General features: G+C 41.2%; 1 protein-coding gene and 2 long non-coding RNA genes across 7 annotated transcripts in view; 1 reads left to right on the top strand and 2 right to left on the bottom strand.

Moving 5' to 3' along the window:
- The window catches only part of LOC123975636, a 5,859-nt gene extending 4,056 nt beyond the window's left edge, over nt 1-1,803 (top strand). The window contains exon 4 of the long non-coding RNA XR_006826124.1: nt 36-1,803. This is a non-coding gene — a long non-coding RNA (uncharacterized LOC123975636). The remainder of the gene's footprint in view (nt 1-35) is intronic.
- Nucleotides 1-16,298, bottom strand: part of mcf2la (mcf.2 cell line derived transforming sequence-like a) — a 69,573-nt gene that overhangs the window by 15,835 nt on the left and 37,440 nt on the right. For all 5 annotated transcript variants that reach the window (XM_046057267.1, XM_046057257.1, XM_046057285.1 and 2 more), the window contains 3 exons: nt 7,954-8,037; nt 5,696-5,810; nt 3,440-3,530 (listed from right to left, as the gene is read on the bottom strand). In XM_046057267.1, the coding sequence (XP_045913223.1) occupies nt 3,440-3,530; nt 5,696-5,810; nt 7,954-8,037 (290 nt within the window). The remainder of the gene's footprint in view (nt 1-3,439; nt 3,531-5,695; nt 5,811-7,953; nt 8,038-16,298) is intronic.
- Nucleotides 10,997-11,724, bottom strand: LOC123975643. The gene is made up of 3 exons (XR_006826126.1): nt 11,507-11,724; nt 11,208-11,300; nt 10,997-11,085 (listed from the first exon to the last, which is right to left on the bottom strand). It is a non-coding gene; the product is annotated as an uncharacterized LOC123975643 (long non-coding RNA).

Here is a 16,298-nt window from a genome sequence, read left to right as displayed (position 1 = left end):
CCCCCTCCCTCCCCCCCCCCCCCCCTTTCTGGCAGCGAACCAGCAAATGGCAGCGAGTGACCTTGAACGGCATTGATGAGCGGAGCATCTCACAGGAAGACGAACCACCTTCAATCTCCAGTAAGACTGCGCATCATTGGCTGGTGGACAAAGCAGGCGTGCCCAAGAAGGACATCTGCCATAGGGGGGATCGAGCAGAGGGGACTGAGGAGGAGAGCATGTGAGACACTCCTCTCACCACCTGCTCGTCATGCCTTCATGTTAAGTTATATTGCTGCCTGCTTCCACCATGGACATCTCGGGACACAATCCACACACTCTGACTTCATCTCTGTTTATAAAACCATCAGAGGATTGTAGCTGAAACACCTGGTGTATGTTTCTCAATGGACGTTATATTTAAGGATCTTGTAATAGATGTAAAAGTCTAGATTTCAGAAGCTTTCGTCACCTGAATCTGCTGGTGGGATGCACAGGATGTTGACTGTGATATTTTTCATCCAATTCTCCACCTTGTTCTCTCTTATTTTATGTGAACTCTGTGCAATTGTTTGGACCTTTCCAAAACATGCCAGGTGCAGCATCTTGCCATCGATAAATAATTACTGTTAACAAAAGCAACGGCAACAAGATTATCAGCCTCTAAGGTCAGTGGTAGATCTATTGAGCTGCTTTACAGCATGAAATAGGAAGGTGTAGAATTACTTCCAAAACTTGGAAGAGCTTTATTTTAAGAAACAGGAGCCCTAAATCGTCTCATTGTAATATCAATTTTCAATAACAGAAATATAACCAGTATTCCCATTTGTTTTAAATGTTATTTTTCACAGTGCTGTGTGGGAAGTGAAGCAGAGGTTGACTCCAAGGAGCAAAAAGACAGCAGAAACACAAAAGCAGAACAAAGAAGTGCAGTAATGGATAAAGAAAAGAGGAGAGAGGGAATCAGCAGGAGAGGCAAGAGCAGCATGGGAGATCCTTGCTGGGGAACACTACTGTGTATGATAGGGTGTGAGACTCATGTTATCTTTCGCTTTACCACTTTCTTATCTTTCCTTTGTTTTACTGTCATCAAGGAGAGACAGAGCACAAATTGCAAGAATCTAAGGCAAAATCAAAAACATTTCAGGGAAGGATTATATATTTTCAATCAAGTGTTGGAACTACCAGACACTAAAAGGAACATGTGGTATAAATCAGTGAAGGTAGACTGTTTAATTTGCTTAACTTTTACAGCTTCATTAAGGGAAAGCTTAAAGAGAAGTTCAATACCACTCTCATGTCCATGTTAAATGTTAAATACAAAAAAGAAGCCGGTTAGCTTAGGTTAGCTTAACGTAGCAGAAAGACTGGCCATAGGGGAAAAACAAACGACAACAAAATGAACCACCTACCAGAACCTCCAAAACTAATTTATTAACACATTTTATCCTGTTAGTTTGATCCGTACACAAACCGAAGTTTAAAAACAACAATTCGTGATTTAATAGGGGTTTATGCCAAGACTCCAGGAAGTCACAGATAAAGCCTCTGTTTTACATTTCAGTTTTATACTGACTAAACAAACGAGATATAACATGTTAATTAGTGAGCTTTACAGGTGCTGATATTGGAATTTTGTTACATTTCTAAACTAAACTACGCTAACCGGATGCTGGCTCCAGCTTCATATTGAACGGACATCAGAGTTGCATTTATCTAACTGTTGGTAAGAAAGCAAATAAGCATATTTTTTTGAAATGTCAAACTGTGGCTTGAAGGTCTTGTCAGTCATTGATAAAAACATAAAATGATAATGATTAATGATCAAAGCGCCTTGTGTTTAGTGTTTGGTGAAGTGTTCTGAATTAATATAAATTTCTTCTCAGAACACAACATTTACACTTTACTGTTTCCATGTATCTTGTTTTTTTTTCCCCTTTCACACAGCGCTACAATAACACCAAATAAAACTACTGATTGATTCCCTACTATCAATACAACCCACAGTCCATCAGTGTCCCTTTGAAAGACATGGACTTGGTCAATGGACTGGAATAAGATAATAGCTCTGGAATGGTCCATTAGGGCTGGTTGGGGGAGTGTGCAGATGTTTGTGTGTGTACGGGTTAGCTGCCTGACTTTGTGGAATTCAGTTACTAAAGCAACGAGCCTCATAATTACTCATTTTCACAATGGGGATAGTTTCTAAGAAATACTATGGTAAAACCATCAGGTTTGATGACAATCAGTGTCCAATTAGCATACATTAGCATATATCTGCATACACTGAGCACGCTAAGCGGTGTAATACAGGATGAGCATCTTAACAACAGATGTGTAGGGTGTGGTGAAGCTTGGTCCGCATGTTGGCAGAGCTGGTGAATCATGATTCAGAGATGTGTGTGGAGGACATTGCAAAAATCAAGGAAGCCAAAAATCTATTTCACAACAAATGAATTAAGAAACGGAAAACTGAAGTGAAATGTGATGCTTCTAGAGAGATAAATGAGACTCTGTCCTACTAACATAAATATCAAGCAAAAAAGGATCATTTGATGTTTCTCTTGTACTGTTCGGATTTGTTCACAAGAAAATCTGCTTTAAGCTATATATATCACAAAGTGGTCAACCGGTGACCCTAACCACACACTTCTTTTCAGATATAGCCGTTTACTTTTCTACTTTTTTCAGAGAACAGCCATCAGTAACAACTTCTCAAGCTTGTCTGATCAAAAACTCTTCTACTGCTCTGCGCTTTTATATTTTCTTTTCACAGTTCTCGTGGCCCTCTTTCCCTTTTTAAGCATTTCCCTGGATACCTTCGCTTTCTGCGTACTGCCTCTTCAATGCATCATCTTAGAGAGTAGTGAAAGTTTTACACTGTCCAAGAAGTAGGCTAGTAGGTTAATGGCACACAAGGCTGATGGTAAAAGAAAATTATTATTAAACAGAATGAGACTGATGGCTCACACAGTAAAGGCTTTCTATTTCTAACAGGACGGTATCTCATTGCACATACTATGTTCACACGCTGCAAGACTCCGCCACCCACTCCAATAACACGCTATTTTTAACTCCTTTCCTGCCTCGATTCCTCGATACAGAAAAAATTCAAATTGAAAGCACATGTCCTTCTTACACACAGCTAATGAATAAAATCTAAAACACACAGACACACACAGAGTACAGTTTGTACAAGCCAGTAAACACACATGAACAACCAAAACATCCATTACTGTCCAGTAAGTGGTGACAAACCAAATTATACACACACATAGCTGACACCAGCAACTACACACGCAGATCCAAATAACACATGAGCGTAATGCACAAACACCAAAACAGCTATTTGTATTTCTCAGCAGTAAATGATGCCCACAAACAATCTGATCCACTGCACACCTAGGCCAATTTCCTGCTTCACCTCCCCACATATACACACAAACACACAGGGTCTTACAGCGATGCGGAGCAGGGTAGCCCTGACGGCGGCCCATCGATCCAGTCGTCTGTCGATGACCAGGATGAAACCCACTCCTGATGCTGCAACACTGCAGAAGAGAAGCACACACTTATCATCAGGGAAACCACTTTTTTAAACGTGTGTTTCAGGTCAAAATACTGTACGTGGCACCACATTGTTCCAACAAGGGACCTTTATGGAGCACGTTGATGTGATGTGTGGCTCCCACGTCCCACATTAATCGGGGGCCCCTTAGTGAGCTCCAGGGTACACAGGGTGTCCCCAGCAAGGCTCCTGTCCTACTAATTATATCTAACAGGTGATAGAACATGTAGTGTAAGAATGGCTTGTTGATAAAATAAATCACAAATCACCCATTATGTGTGATATTCCTGCACTGCACTTCCCAGAGATCATTTGTTTTTCAAACAGTGAGGAAGCTGATGTGATTCTGCATATCAACAAATATATAAAATACATTTTAGTTCAACGGAGGGCTGGACAGTAAAGTGCTTTCAGCTAAAGCTTTCATTAGCTATTATCATCAGGCTGGGTCACTATAACGGACACATAATATCATATATAAAAATGATGTAAAAAGACAGACTTCAGTCGTTTTGGTTCGTCTTTGTGACAGGAATAAATATTATCTGGGGATTTAAAAGCAGTCCTAGTAAGGGTTAAAATCTTGTTACCGACTGTCTGTGTGTCTGTGGTCATCATTTGCCATCAGTGATCATTATGAGAGACCCTTGTGATTACCATGGCAACCTTGGCTCTGCGTTAATGTGTGTGTGTGTTGTGCATGTGAAAATCATGCCATTGCACGGTCGGTGCCATATGTAGCAACCTCATTAAGCTAATGTGTGTATGTCAGTGTGTGTGTGTGTGTGTGTGAGAGAGAGAATGCAATATTTCCGGCAAAGGTCCTGCTGGACAAAAACTGACATGCATCCTGACACCTAAACACACACGCAAAACAGATGAATATTAAAGTAGAACACGCACATATACACACACACTGTGGGACCAACATATGAATACTGCTGAGTTGGTCCATCTGGGCGTCCTTATTAGCCAATTTTCATCATCACACACATACACACAGACATTAAGAGAATAAACACACTATACTACCCAGTGAACGCGGCGACAGCAATTCCTCAGTCCATCTCTACAGGTAAAAATCTTAAAACCAAATGAATGAAGCTGGCTGAATTGGGAAAATCCTTGCTATTCCAGGACCAAGAAAAAAAAATCTTTAATATCCCTTTGTTATCATCCAGCAATAATCCATTTCTTTTTTCCCCCCCTTATGCCGTTGTTGTCAGTTTCCAGTTGCTGCATCCACAATCATCTGTTTGCAGTTAGAGAGAGGTGACCGTTCACATCCTTAAAGAGCATCTCCCTCCTCCTTCCCCTTCTCCCTCTGCTCCTCCACCACTTGCTTCCCACCCCCAACCAATCAAAACCAAGCCCTGCATCTTGCTGTTCTCCCACAGCCAATCGGAGCTTGGAGCGCAACCGATTGGCAGCTGGGTGCAAATAGCTGGTGGGGGAGAAAGGGAGGGGACTCAGAGGGGGTGGTGGGATATGAAAGGTGAAAAAAAAAAAAAAACAGAGGCCGCCATGACACACACAAGTACATATGTATATATAGATATACAGGTTCATACATCTCCATCCTTTCTCCTCCCTTTAATTATGTGTCTGTATGCAAGAGTGAGTGTGTGTGATGGGAGTGCAGCACTCAGCAATAAAGGAAAGGTGAAAGAAAGGGAGGGGAGGAGGGAGGGCAGAATAAAGGAGAGGAGGAGAAAGGATAGAAAGAAGAAAAGAGGTGTATACTATGATTTAATTTGAATTAAAATTTACATTTAACGTAAAGCCACACCTAAAACCCTTCAATCAGGTGTAGGGTTTATTTTTTTATTTGAAGCATTATATGCAAATTCTATTTATAAGTAGATTAAGATCATCTGATTTTAAGTCTTCAGAATTCTGTTGTTGTTTTTTTGTTTCCTTTCATACATTTTCGATCACTTATTTTTCATTGTATCTAAAAATCTATTTCTTTATGTCTTTTGTGTCTGTTTCCTTGTGGCAGGCCTTTGGTATTGTGCTGACCTCTGTTGGATTCACGTGGTACTGCACCTCCACAAATTGCCCAGAATCCCTGCAGAGTTTGTTTGCTGTCAAACCAAATGAAGCGGCAGAAAAGATGGTGTGTGAATGTGCACAGGCGATGCTCACCTGGGGACGCTGGTGAGGTACCGGAGGACATTTTGGACCTCCTCATCCTCCAGCTCGCTGAAAGCCGGGAATTCTGGGAAGATGACGATGGGGCTGCCGTTCATCCCACGCCCCCCTGGAGACAGAGAGGCCAGGGAAACAGAAACAGGTCAGTGACATCCAAGCAATTAACCTGAGGTTTTGGCATGTTGCTGATCTTCTATTGACTTATTTGATTTGACACCTGGAGGGAAAACACAGACCTTTGGGCAGAGAGAAATGTCAAGTCAAACAAGTGATAAAGATTAAAGTTGTGGCCTTTATTTGTAGCTGTAGTCTCAATTTCTAGGCGATACACTCTCCAAACCTTTTTATCTCATGGATTTTAATCCCTTCAATATTCAAAATAAGTGTAAGAGGGATTATCATAGAAAGATTTTATTTGCCACAATAGAAGAGTATATTTTAACATATCTATGTCAGTCCCTTTTGGTTTTACTCTTCTACATAGATGGCACTTAACTTGAATATTTCGGGCTGAGTGGGGTTTTAAAAATCATAGAAACAAGTCAAAAAATAGAGCTTGTGTGCAAGATTGTGTGCAGTGGGTTAAATATCACACACCTTGTACACTGATTTCTGTATTTATTTATAGGGGTTTAAAACTTTTTCCTATCTTCATAAACCTGATTGTTTAAATCTTACAAATCCATTTAAGTTCCAATCCTTAATTAAAGGAAGACATAATGACGGGCCTCAATTTAATTGTTTTAGCCATTTTTCACAAGAACTTAATACAAATAACTTGAGAGGACAGTCATAAACTCAAAAAAAAAACCTATAAAATCAAAAGGGCCTCACACACAAACACTTGGCATTCTCTTTCGCTACTGGGTCAAGTTGCAAAGCAGATCATCATGGTGATGAATTATTCACATGCCGTCACTGGGAAGGCATTATCGTCATTGTAACCCAACACAGGCCCCCAAGTGTGTGTTTCTGTGTGCATACATTTGTTTTTTTTATGCCGCTTTGTGTCATTCTGTGTAAGGGGGTCATTTGTGTAAAGATTAAAAAATGTCAAACTTCAAACTCTAAAAAAGTTCTTTATGGTTCTTTTCATGAGAAACTTTACTGTCCAAGACCAGACGACTTTGGAAGAACTTTTTCAAGGACAGAGTGTGTGCACTTGACAGCAACTTTTCTAATAAAAGAAAAATAAATGGAGCAAAAGCTGAATATCATTATTTTTATGTCTAAATACTAATAGAAAATTAAGGGGTTGATTTGGAGAAGTGACACATATTTATATGGACATATATTTAGATAACTATATGGCAACAAGTTAATTAGGTCGATGCCTCTAAAGCTACAGCACAGAGGGCAGGGCCTCCAATACACACAGACTTTAACTTATTTACATTATAACTAAAGTGTTTAGTTACCATTTTAACATTGTAAGATAATTGTTTCAAGTTATGCCACTTTAAAGTGTGTAGATTAAGTAGAAGTGGAGCTATTTCTGAATCTGTGTTACAAGACGTACATTTTCCAGCCATCAGAGACACACAGTCACTTAAATTTTAGCAGCAATTTTGTCACTGTTTGACAAAAGAGAAAGCCCTCGAAACTGTGGATTGCAAGCTCTTAATAGATCTAGCCGATCGAAAAAGAGAGAAAATCTGTTGTGAAAAGAAACTTCTTAGAAACACAAAGTGATAAACTGAGTATACAGCTGATGTTATGTTAACAATGTCTACAAAGCAACACAGGTAAAGACAGTTTAGTTAAAAGCCAAATTCAGTGTAAAACAAAACCACAAAAATGAACTTAGACTCCAAAGAGTGTAGGCCTGTTCCATTATGTTACATAAAATCCCCCTTTAGTTTACTTGAATGTGTTTTTGCACCGACAACCCAAATCTCCCAATCTAATCTAATGCGTGCTGCCTATTGGGAAACAAACCAAGATCTGTCTGGGGTTACTAGTTCATCCTGAACTTCACCCCTTTACTTCTCTGTAAGTATAACACTAATTTAACAGTATTATATTGTTTTACTTAATTGTTAAGCTTATTCAAAATGTTGGGTCTACTTGCACTTTCACTTACGTAAAAATGAAAAAGACATCACATGCAAATGTTTGCAGACGTTTAAACTGAGCATCTTTTGCAAGCTCATTATAATTACCACAGTATTACACAGTTATATTTGAACTGGCTGCATTGCCGCACATCCCCAGTGTGTTTAAAGGTCAGGAGACAAAGAAATCAAACTAACCTGGCAGGATGGCAAACTGTTTCTGGAGTTCAGAGCCAATTTCTGCTGCACACAGAGGACCATCCTCACTCTGCAGAACGTCATCTGAGGAAAAAGACACGAGAGATTGAGATATATTGATTAAATGCTAATGTCTCACACAATCAAATACTTCCATACTACTTATTTTTACCCTGTAAAAGCTGGCAACCATGTTGATTGCAACGTTAGAAACTAAAGGGTGACATGGGAGTGATTTTAATTCTGTCCCGTCACACAAACATGCTGCCGTCCCATCCCACTCCCAGTAAAAATAATAATAATTGGAAAACTGCGTTTATTCATAGTAGAACTGCATAGTTATTTATAATAACTGACTTTTGATTATCGTCCTGCACACTCTCGATGACATTTTTGCATTCTGTTGGCTGATGAGGTTGGCTGACCGTTAGAAAAGGTCAAATTGAATTAAATCAAGTTAATATAAAGATGGAAATAAAGAGGAGAGTGGAAAGAGAACATATAGAGAGAAGGGGAGAAAGGGAGGAGAGGAGAGAAAGCGAGGCAGAGACACTAACGGGATGGAGTAAACAGCATTTGGATTTCCTCCTCTCTCCGGTCAAGCTGGATTACAGTAATCTCATTTAGCCCTCTCTGAGACATGTAGAGACAGAGAAATATAGAGATAGAGGAAAAGTATTCTCCCCCCCACCCATTTGGTTGCCATGTGTGACCCGTGCATGCCAAACACTAGGAAGAGCATTGTTAATTGTGTACGATTGTGTCTGCATCTGTGATGAAAACTGAGAATTTTTAATATTTTAACGTCACATCAGTGTGTACAAAGGAGCATCACTGGGAATTGCACGTTGTGTTTGTGCATATAGACTGAGGCTGGCGCTGAGACTGGTGTGAGGGGAGTGTTTCCAAGCAGTACGGCAGGGCTGGCAGCGAGAGGCATTTATTACCATCGAAGTGCAAACCAAGCAAACTGTTCGCATTTTAGAAAAGAGCCGGGCACCCAAATCCCCCCCGCAGGAGCAGCTGTACTGACTATACGGCTCCAGCATGGGAGCAGATTGAAGATAGCATGCAAGAATAATCTTGTGTGAATGTTCAAGGGTGAAGAAATCGGTGGGTTTGAACAGCTTGATCACAACAATGCAGTTTTGAAAACCAAAGAGGCAGCTGATTGCATTGATCATATACCCAGCATTCTCCAACATATAAATTTAAAATGCACATGCGGATGTTTATTAGTCATTTCTTTCATTGATCTTAGAAACCAGTCACCTGTGGCACTGAGGACACTGTTGTTCTCGCAGCAGCTCCATAATATAAAGAAACCCGACAGATTAAGAGCTTAGATCCTCAGTAATGCTATATGCAGTGTGTAAGCATAGCACTGGCTAGACAGTGACTCATACCACATACTGTAGTCCACACTTGACACAGAGCAGCATATGTGTGTGAGGGCAGGCAGCTGTTGCTTGGGACACACTGGGCCTTTTTAAAAAAAGTTGCTTTACAACAGTTAAATAGACAACAAAAAGTAAAAGGCACTGGACTCCAAATACCAGGGGATTATATTTAGATGACCAAGCGGTGACTCAGGAGCCATTCAGCTGAAGAGCAAGGTGGGAAAAAGAGAAAGAAAGGAAGACAACAGGGAAAGGCAGGAAATGAGTGACCGATTTATAGCAGAAAAAAATTAATCAGGCAAAAAGGGAACAAACTGAAGCAGAAAGGGAGGAAGGATGGAAGGAAAGAAAGAGTAGCCTAGAGTCTAAAAGAGGGTACAAAATGTTAAACAGGATACAGTTTAGCGAGATTGTTAACGTGGCACTAATGCAGGTCCACTTTAATAGACTTTAACAGACCACAGAGCTTCAAACAGCCTGTAATTTAACCCAAACCCGCAACTCTGCTATAATTAGCTTCTACTACAGCAGAAACCAGGAGTTGGGAAGTTCTTCACAGTGCCTTTAAGCAAAAACACTGATCCTCGAAAAGAGGAAGTGTGCACAACCTTCCTTGGATGGAAGGATCCGTTTGAGAAATGATCACATGTTCAGACTGTGTGTGAGCAAGAGTGTTGTCATATGTCATGATGTGTGTTTCAGTGTATTGTCGGGCCAGCTGTCAGTTCAGTGTGTCAGGCAGTAAGCTCTGGCTAAGACCCAAACTCTGGAACACAGCCAAACATGTGCAGCGCTATCTGACTCATACTGTATTGTGTGTGTGTGTGTGTGTGTGTGTGTGTGTGTGGACCTCAAGACTTAAACACAACAGTCATAACCTGGAGGCAGGCAGCATCTGTTGGTAATAACCATTTACTAATTATTACAACTGAAACTAAAAGCTTTACCAAACCAAAGATGTCATTTGGAGATCTTTTCAAAATAAGACAAGCTTTCAAACTAAATATTAGACAGTATTAAAGACACAATTGTAACATAATAACCCATGACATTTTCAGATGTTGTCCTTCCTACTTTCTGTTTGACTGCTCCACTTCTGCAGTAATTCGTTTCACAGCATTTCCATATATAGGAGCTTTTACAATTGCAGTTCCTCTCCTTTAGTTTGCCATTTCCTAGTACATGTACTAGCTGTGACTGTGCTGTTTTCATTAAGCAAAGGATTTTGTTCGGGTGTTTTTACAGTTCAAACCAGTTAATTCTTTGCTGCTCCCTCCATTTTTTTTATTAAAAGAATCTCTCTGATTATTATCAAGCCTGTCTCCTGATTAACCCTCAGGAAACCGGATCGATCAGAAACTACTGAGCTGTGTATTTGACACAGGTTTATATTAGTAGTGACTACCTATAAAACAAGGCCAAAACTGCAAACATTTCAAAAGAATATGTAAATACTTTGAAGTCACATGACATGTTGAGTTTGATGGACATCTTGTGTCACTGCAAATCACAAGTGCACCCACCACTAACTGGTTACTATAGTCAGAATGTATCTGTAATGGAGACCAGGGGTTCCATTACCTGAAATAGTCAAGTAAGTATTAAGGTGGGGATAACTGATAAAGCAGGAGCCATACACATTGTTATTTTGATTGTTTGTTTATTTAATTTGTGAATCATTTGATAGCGGTCTTTGTGAGTGGTTCCACAGGGGGGGGTCTGGCCATCCTGCCTGTGTGGAAAGAAACCTCAATCAGGGATAGTCAAGGTTCACAATATAGTATTGACTGCTTTTACTGTATTTCAGTTAGTTGTTAAATTAGTTTAAACAAGATGAACAATGTAAGTACTCACCTCTTCCTGGTTGTCTCTTCAGCAGGGGGCGGAGGCAAAGGAGTGTTGTAGGCCCAAGCACCTGCTTAAGAGCTGCAGGAGCAAACCATGAAGCTGAGAGGGGGGGAGTAAAGCCATCAATAATGCTGATTTATGTGATTATTTTGAGTATGCTTTATTGATTTACTGCTAGAAATTTGTATTTATGTAAATATTCATTCTTTGGGCTCTATTTTTCTGTGGTGTTGGGTTTTTGGGTAAATTATTTATTATTCTAAATGATGGTGGTCCCACCTGAGTAGTTTTACCCACTTAATTACCTGCAGGAGGGAGTGTATAAAAGGCAGCAAGTTACTTCCAGTGCAAGTTTTTTTTGTTGCTTGTTGGTGTCGGTGTCTCCTCTTGTTGGTATGGAAGACAATAAATGCCACGTTTGTGCTTGCATTTTACCTCTGTCTCATGTCTCTCTCTGAAAAATGTAAAGCCACCGCCAGGCCATCGGACAGCTGTGTTCCGTTTACCTCAGAAGTCAGAGCTGGAAATGACGTCACACCCGAGTTGACTGCGTTCCAGGGATGGTGATGTCATTACTGCCCAGAGTGATCACCCACCGTCGCAAGTGCAGACCATCTTGCGCCAGCCTCAAGGTCAAGGAGGAAAACCATCCAGCTGCGCCAGAAAAACCTGACTTGCTAATACTGACACTGTACAGACACTGTAGCTATGAGTCAACGACACAGTTGATTCTCGACGGATCCACACCATGGACGGGAAGCAACATGACAAACAACAAGCTGAAGCTCGCACACCCTGCTGATACATCTAGTCACAGCAGTCATCCGAAAACTTATGAAGATGGCAGGACTCTATGTCGCAGTTGAAGTCCGTGGTGTAGATGGTGAAGAAGAAGGGAGAGAGGAAAGTCGCCTGCGGGGCCCTGGTGTTGCTGACCACTCTGTCTGACACACAGCGTTGCAGGTGCACATACTGTGGTCTGCCAGTCAGCTAGTCAACAATCCAGGACACGAGGGGGGCACCCACCTGCATCGTTGTCAGCTTCTCACCCAGGAGGGCCAGCCGAATGGTGTTGAAAGCACTGGAGAAGTCAAAAAACACGACCCTCACAGTGCTCGCCTACTTATCCAGGTGGGCGTAGATGAGGTTGAGCAGGAAGATGGCATCCTCAACTCCCAGTCGGGGTTGGTTGGCGAACTGGAGGGGGACCAGAAGAGCTGATTTAGCTGGGATTTTGAGCTGAGCTTGACTTTGTTGCCTGCCTGAACCAATGTAAACTTGATTTGTATCCATTATGCAAAGGAAAATTTTATCTCCCTGGTTGAGTGATTTTCTCTTTTGCCCTGAGTCAGAATGGTTGGTTTTTGGACAACTGCTTTTAAGCCTCGAGTTAGGCCGGTGCCTTGTTGATTTTTTGCAACCAGTGGCTCGGTCGTGACCATATTTGGACGAGACTTAGCTAGGTGCATCTGTAATTCACGTTAACTGTCATTTTAACCGGGATAATAATTTAGTCTAGCGAAAAACAGGCTTAAAACAAAAGGTACTCACCAGAGACAGCTTTTTCAGGTTGCCATGGTAATGACTTGTCAATCTCAGATAGTCCCACCTTGAAGCATTACTCTGCTTTATGGTCTATTTTCTTCTTAATTTAATAAATGAACATCATGCTGTATCGAAGAAGACATGAAACGAACAACTGAGACCATAAACTTATGAAGAAAGTGTTTACTGAGGTAATAAATCAGGTGAGAAGGAGCGTCATTTTACCATTACTTCTAATGGAACAGGACTTCTTTTTGTAACTAGAGGAGTCGCCCCCTGCTGGCCATTCAATAGGATGAAGGTTTAAGGGAGGTTCCCGCTTGTGCGTGACCCTCTAAAGTCCTCTGATTTGCACTGCAGACCAACACCAACATGAACTTGTCGGTGCTCCATATTGATATCCAGGTAGAAATTTGGAGGAGTGTGTTGTCTTTTTTCTCAGCTGATCGTATGACCAATAATCGAACACCATTTCGATCACATAGCTTTTGGAAAAACTTTTCTCCCTGGTTGAGTGATTTTCTTTTTTATCCTCTTTGTGTTCTCATTTTGGGAATGACCCATTGAAAACAGTGGAATACACTCAGAGTGCTTCTGACTGTGTGAAACCACAAAAATTGGCAAAAATGTTTCAGCTTGTAATTTTTGCTTCAACATTGAATCATATGACTATAATATGAAAAACTTGCTCCTTGTGTCAAGCCCAGTGAGAATCAACACTCCAGTCCACAGCTATTTGTAGGTTTCTGCCATTCAGCTCATTAGTGTGCCAGCCAGTAGGTTTGAGTCAGAAGGGTTGAGTCAGAATGGTGTAACCAATCCCCTGATATAAAACAGTGGGCAGAAACTTCCAGCACACCACACATAAAATAGTGTAAGGCCAAACTAAAAGTATAGCTTTTTTTTGCTCAAATTTCTTCACCAGCCAAAGACTCATATTTGTCTCATAACACTAGTAAACACTGGAGTACTATATGTCAGGTGGCCAGAAATATGACTCCAGTGGTTAAACATTTTGCTTTTTAGAAAATGATTAGTCAGTTTGGGTGGAAAATTGTTTTAATGCAGCTTTAAAATCATCCCAATATCAACAAAGCGGTAAGAGTGAACACTTTTAAGCTTATGCTCATTTTCCATTATTTTGCTGCCAAGCAGTTCGATGGGTTCACTGCAATATTATAGTACATAAATATATATATGTATCTACTTGTGCTCTTACACTTGCTGCAAATAATACCAAACAGCAAAAAGATTAAATGTGAGACAGACATCACATCCATAGTTATTTGCACCACTTTTACCAGTAACAAATTTGGCTCACAAAAAAATAGATAGGAAAAATGTAAATGTACAGAAAAAAAGACAGAGATAAACTGTGACCAAGAAAGGGGTGTGGGGGAGAGAAAGAGACAGAGAGCAGAAGGATGGCAACTAGCTGTGTTTCAAGGATGGTTTCCTTCGCCGGCTGTGTTCACAACCAGATGGGCCGATACAGCACCCAGACTGTGTTTGTGCGTGTGTGTGTATGTATGCTTTTAATGCACCTGGCTGCATGTTTGTTTGCACGTGGGCACATAAGCAATAAAGCTAATGTGCGAAGGTGTGGGTTGGTGGGTGTATGTGTTTGCACTGTTTGACCAGATGGAGCCATAACTCTTTCAACGGAACAATAAACGAAGTTTTATAAATTTATTTGGGAACAAAGACCACACCTCCAACACATCCCATTTCCACACAAAAACATTTTAGAATTGACCTTTTCCATTCCCCTCCCCTTTGACTCAGTTTTTACAAGACCTGTGACAGACTAGTACTGAACATGCTTACCATGGATCAGGACCTCCTTCTCAACCCTTCAGATTGAGGTCTGGGAATCCTTTCCATCTCCTAACATCCAACCTTGTCAACAACCTCGGTTGCGCTCAGCAATTCATATTCCTTGGCAGTCTTGTCTTTCGTCCTCTCACAACTCCAACATACTCTGGCCTTCACCTTAAAGCAGCTCAATGGCAAGATCCTTCTTTACTTGATCTGGCCTTGCAGTTTGGTGGCAGTGGATTCTATACATACCACATTATTTTTACATCTCTAGCCTCCCAGTGCCCGCACCAATACAGCCAAGGAAAATACTTGAGAACACTACATCCTGAGCTGGACTTCTGCGTTTTTGCAGCTCGTTCTTCCTTGAATTGCAACTTAAAGACAGACCTGCTGTTTTCCACAGCCTGCCCCTCTCAGCACCAGTTCTTCATCCAAGAATCCCACATCCAAGGTCACAAAACTTACTTACTTCCTGGCTTCTTGTTTCAGACATTCCTACAATTCGCACCAGCCTCCAACCTTCTTCTGATTCAGAAGTCTCCGCACAGGCGATGTGTCTTTGTACACTGACAAAGTCTTAGACTAGAATCTTACCCACTTCTACCCTCAACTACCATCCATCTCGACACACAGTAAGGGTGACCGACCCTGTTTATTCCGGTTGGACCGAACCCTGGAACAACCGTACACTGGTCCGCCTTGAAAAGGTGGTCTCGGACCGCTGTCAAGTGAACTCTGGAGTGGTTAATTTCTTGTGCGAACACCATTCAAACTGATCACAGGAAACTACCATTGTATGTACCTTTTAAAATAGCACTAATTTATTACTTACTTACTTACCATTTATTGTATTTATTTATAATATAATACTACTATTTATCAGAAGATGTTTTATTACGGGGCGGCACGGTGGTGCAGTGGTTAGCACTGTCGCCGCACAGCAAGAAGGTCATGGGTTCAAACCCCAGTTGCCCTGGCCTTTCTATGTGGAGTTTGCATGTTCTCCCGTGTCTGCGTGGGTTCTCTCCAGGTGCTCCGGTTTCCTCCCACCATCCAAAGACATGCAGGCTGTGAGTGTGAGTGGTTGTTTGTCTATGTGTGGCCCTGCACACTGCCTTTTGTCCAATGTCAGCTGGGGTTGGCTCTAGCCCCCCCTGGTCTATTTTCCTCTAAATGGGAACAAAATTTACTAAATGAACATCATGCTGTGTTGAAGAAGACATGAAACGAATAACTAAGACCATAAACTTATTAGGAAAGTGTTTACTGAGGTAATAAATCAGGTGAGAAGGAGGGTTATTAGGGCCCGAGCACGAACTGTGCCTTCTAAAGGCATTGACGATGAAAAGACGTCCAGACGTAGCAAAAAGCCTCTTGGAGCGATGCCCTAAACCCAACAGGAAGTCGGCCATTTAGAATTTTACGGCAATTTTTGGGTGATTTACACACTCCGTACTTGAACAAACTCCTAGGGATTTAGTCGGACCGACGTCAAATTTCTGCTGTGCCTTCTAAAGGCATTGAAGATGAAAAGTTGTGCTATTTGCGAGTTTTCGTCAATGGGCGTGTCCGTGGCGTCAAAGATCAACTCTTCGCCATGAGAAAGGAAGTTGTTGTAACTTCAGTGTACATGCTCACATCTGAACCAAATTTTACGTGCTTGACAACTCTCCCACCCCGCTATGGAGGACCGATCCTGACACAGTCAGAAATAAATACAGAAATAAATAA

Source organism: Micropterus dolomieu, linkage group LG01, assembly GCF_021292245.1.
Source record: "Micropterus dolomieu isolate WLL.071019.BEF.003 ecotype Adirondacks linkage group LG01, ASM2129224v1, whole genome shotgun sequence".
Classification (NCBI taxonomy): Eukaryota; Metazoa; Chordata; class Actinopteri; order Centrarchiformes; family Centrarchidae; genus Micropterus; species Micropterus dolomieu.
Note: the sequence above shows the minus strand (reverse complement) of the source record. Positions and strands in the feature narration are given on the sequence as shown.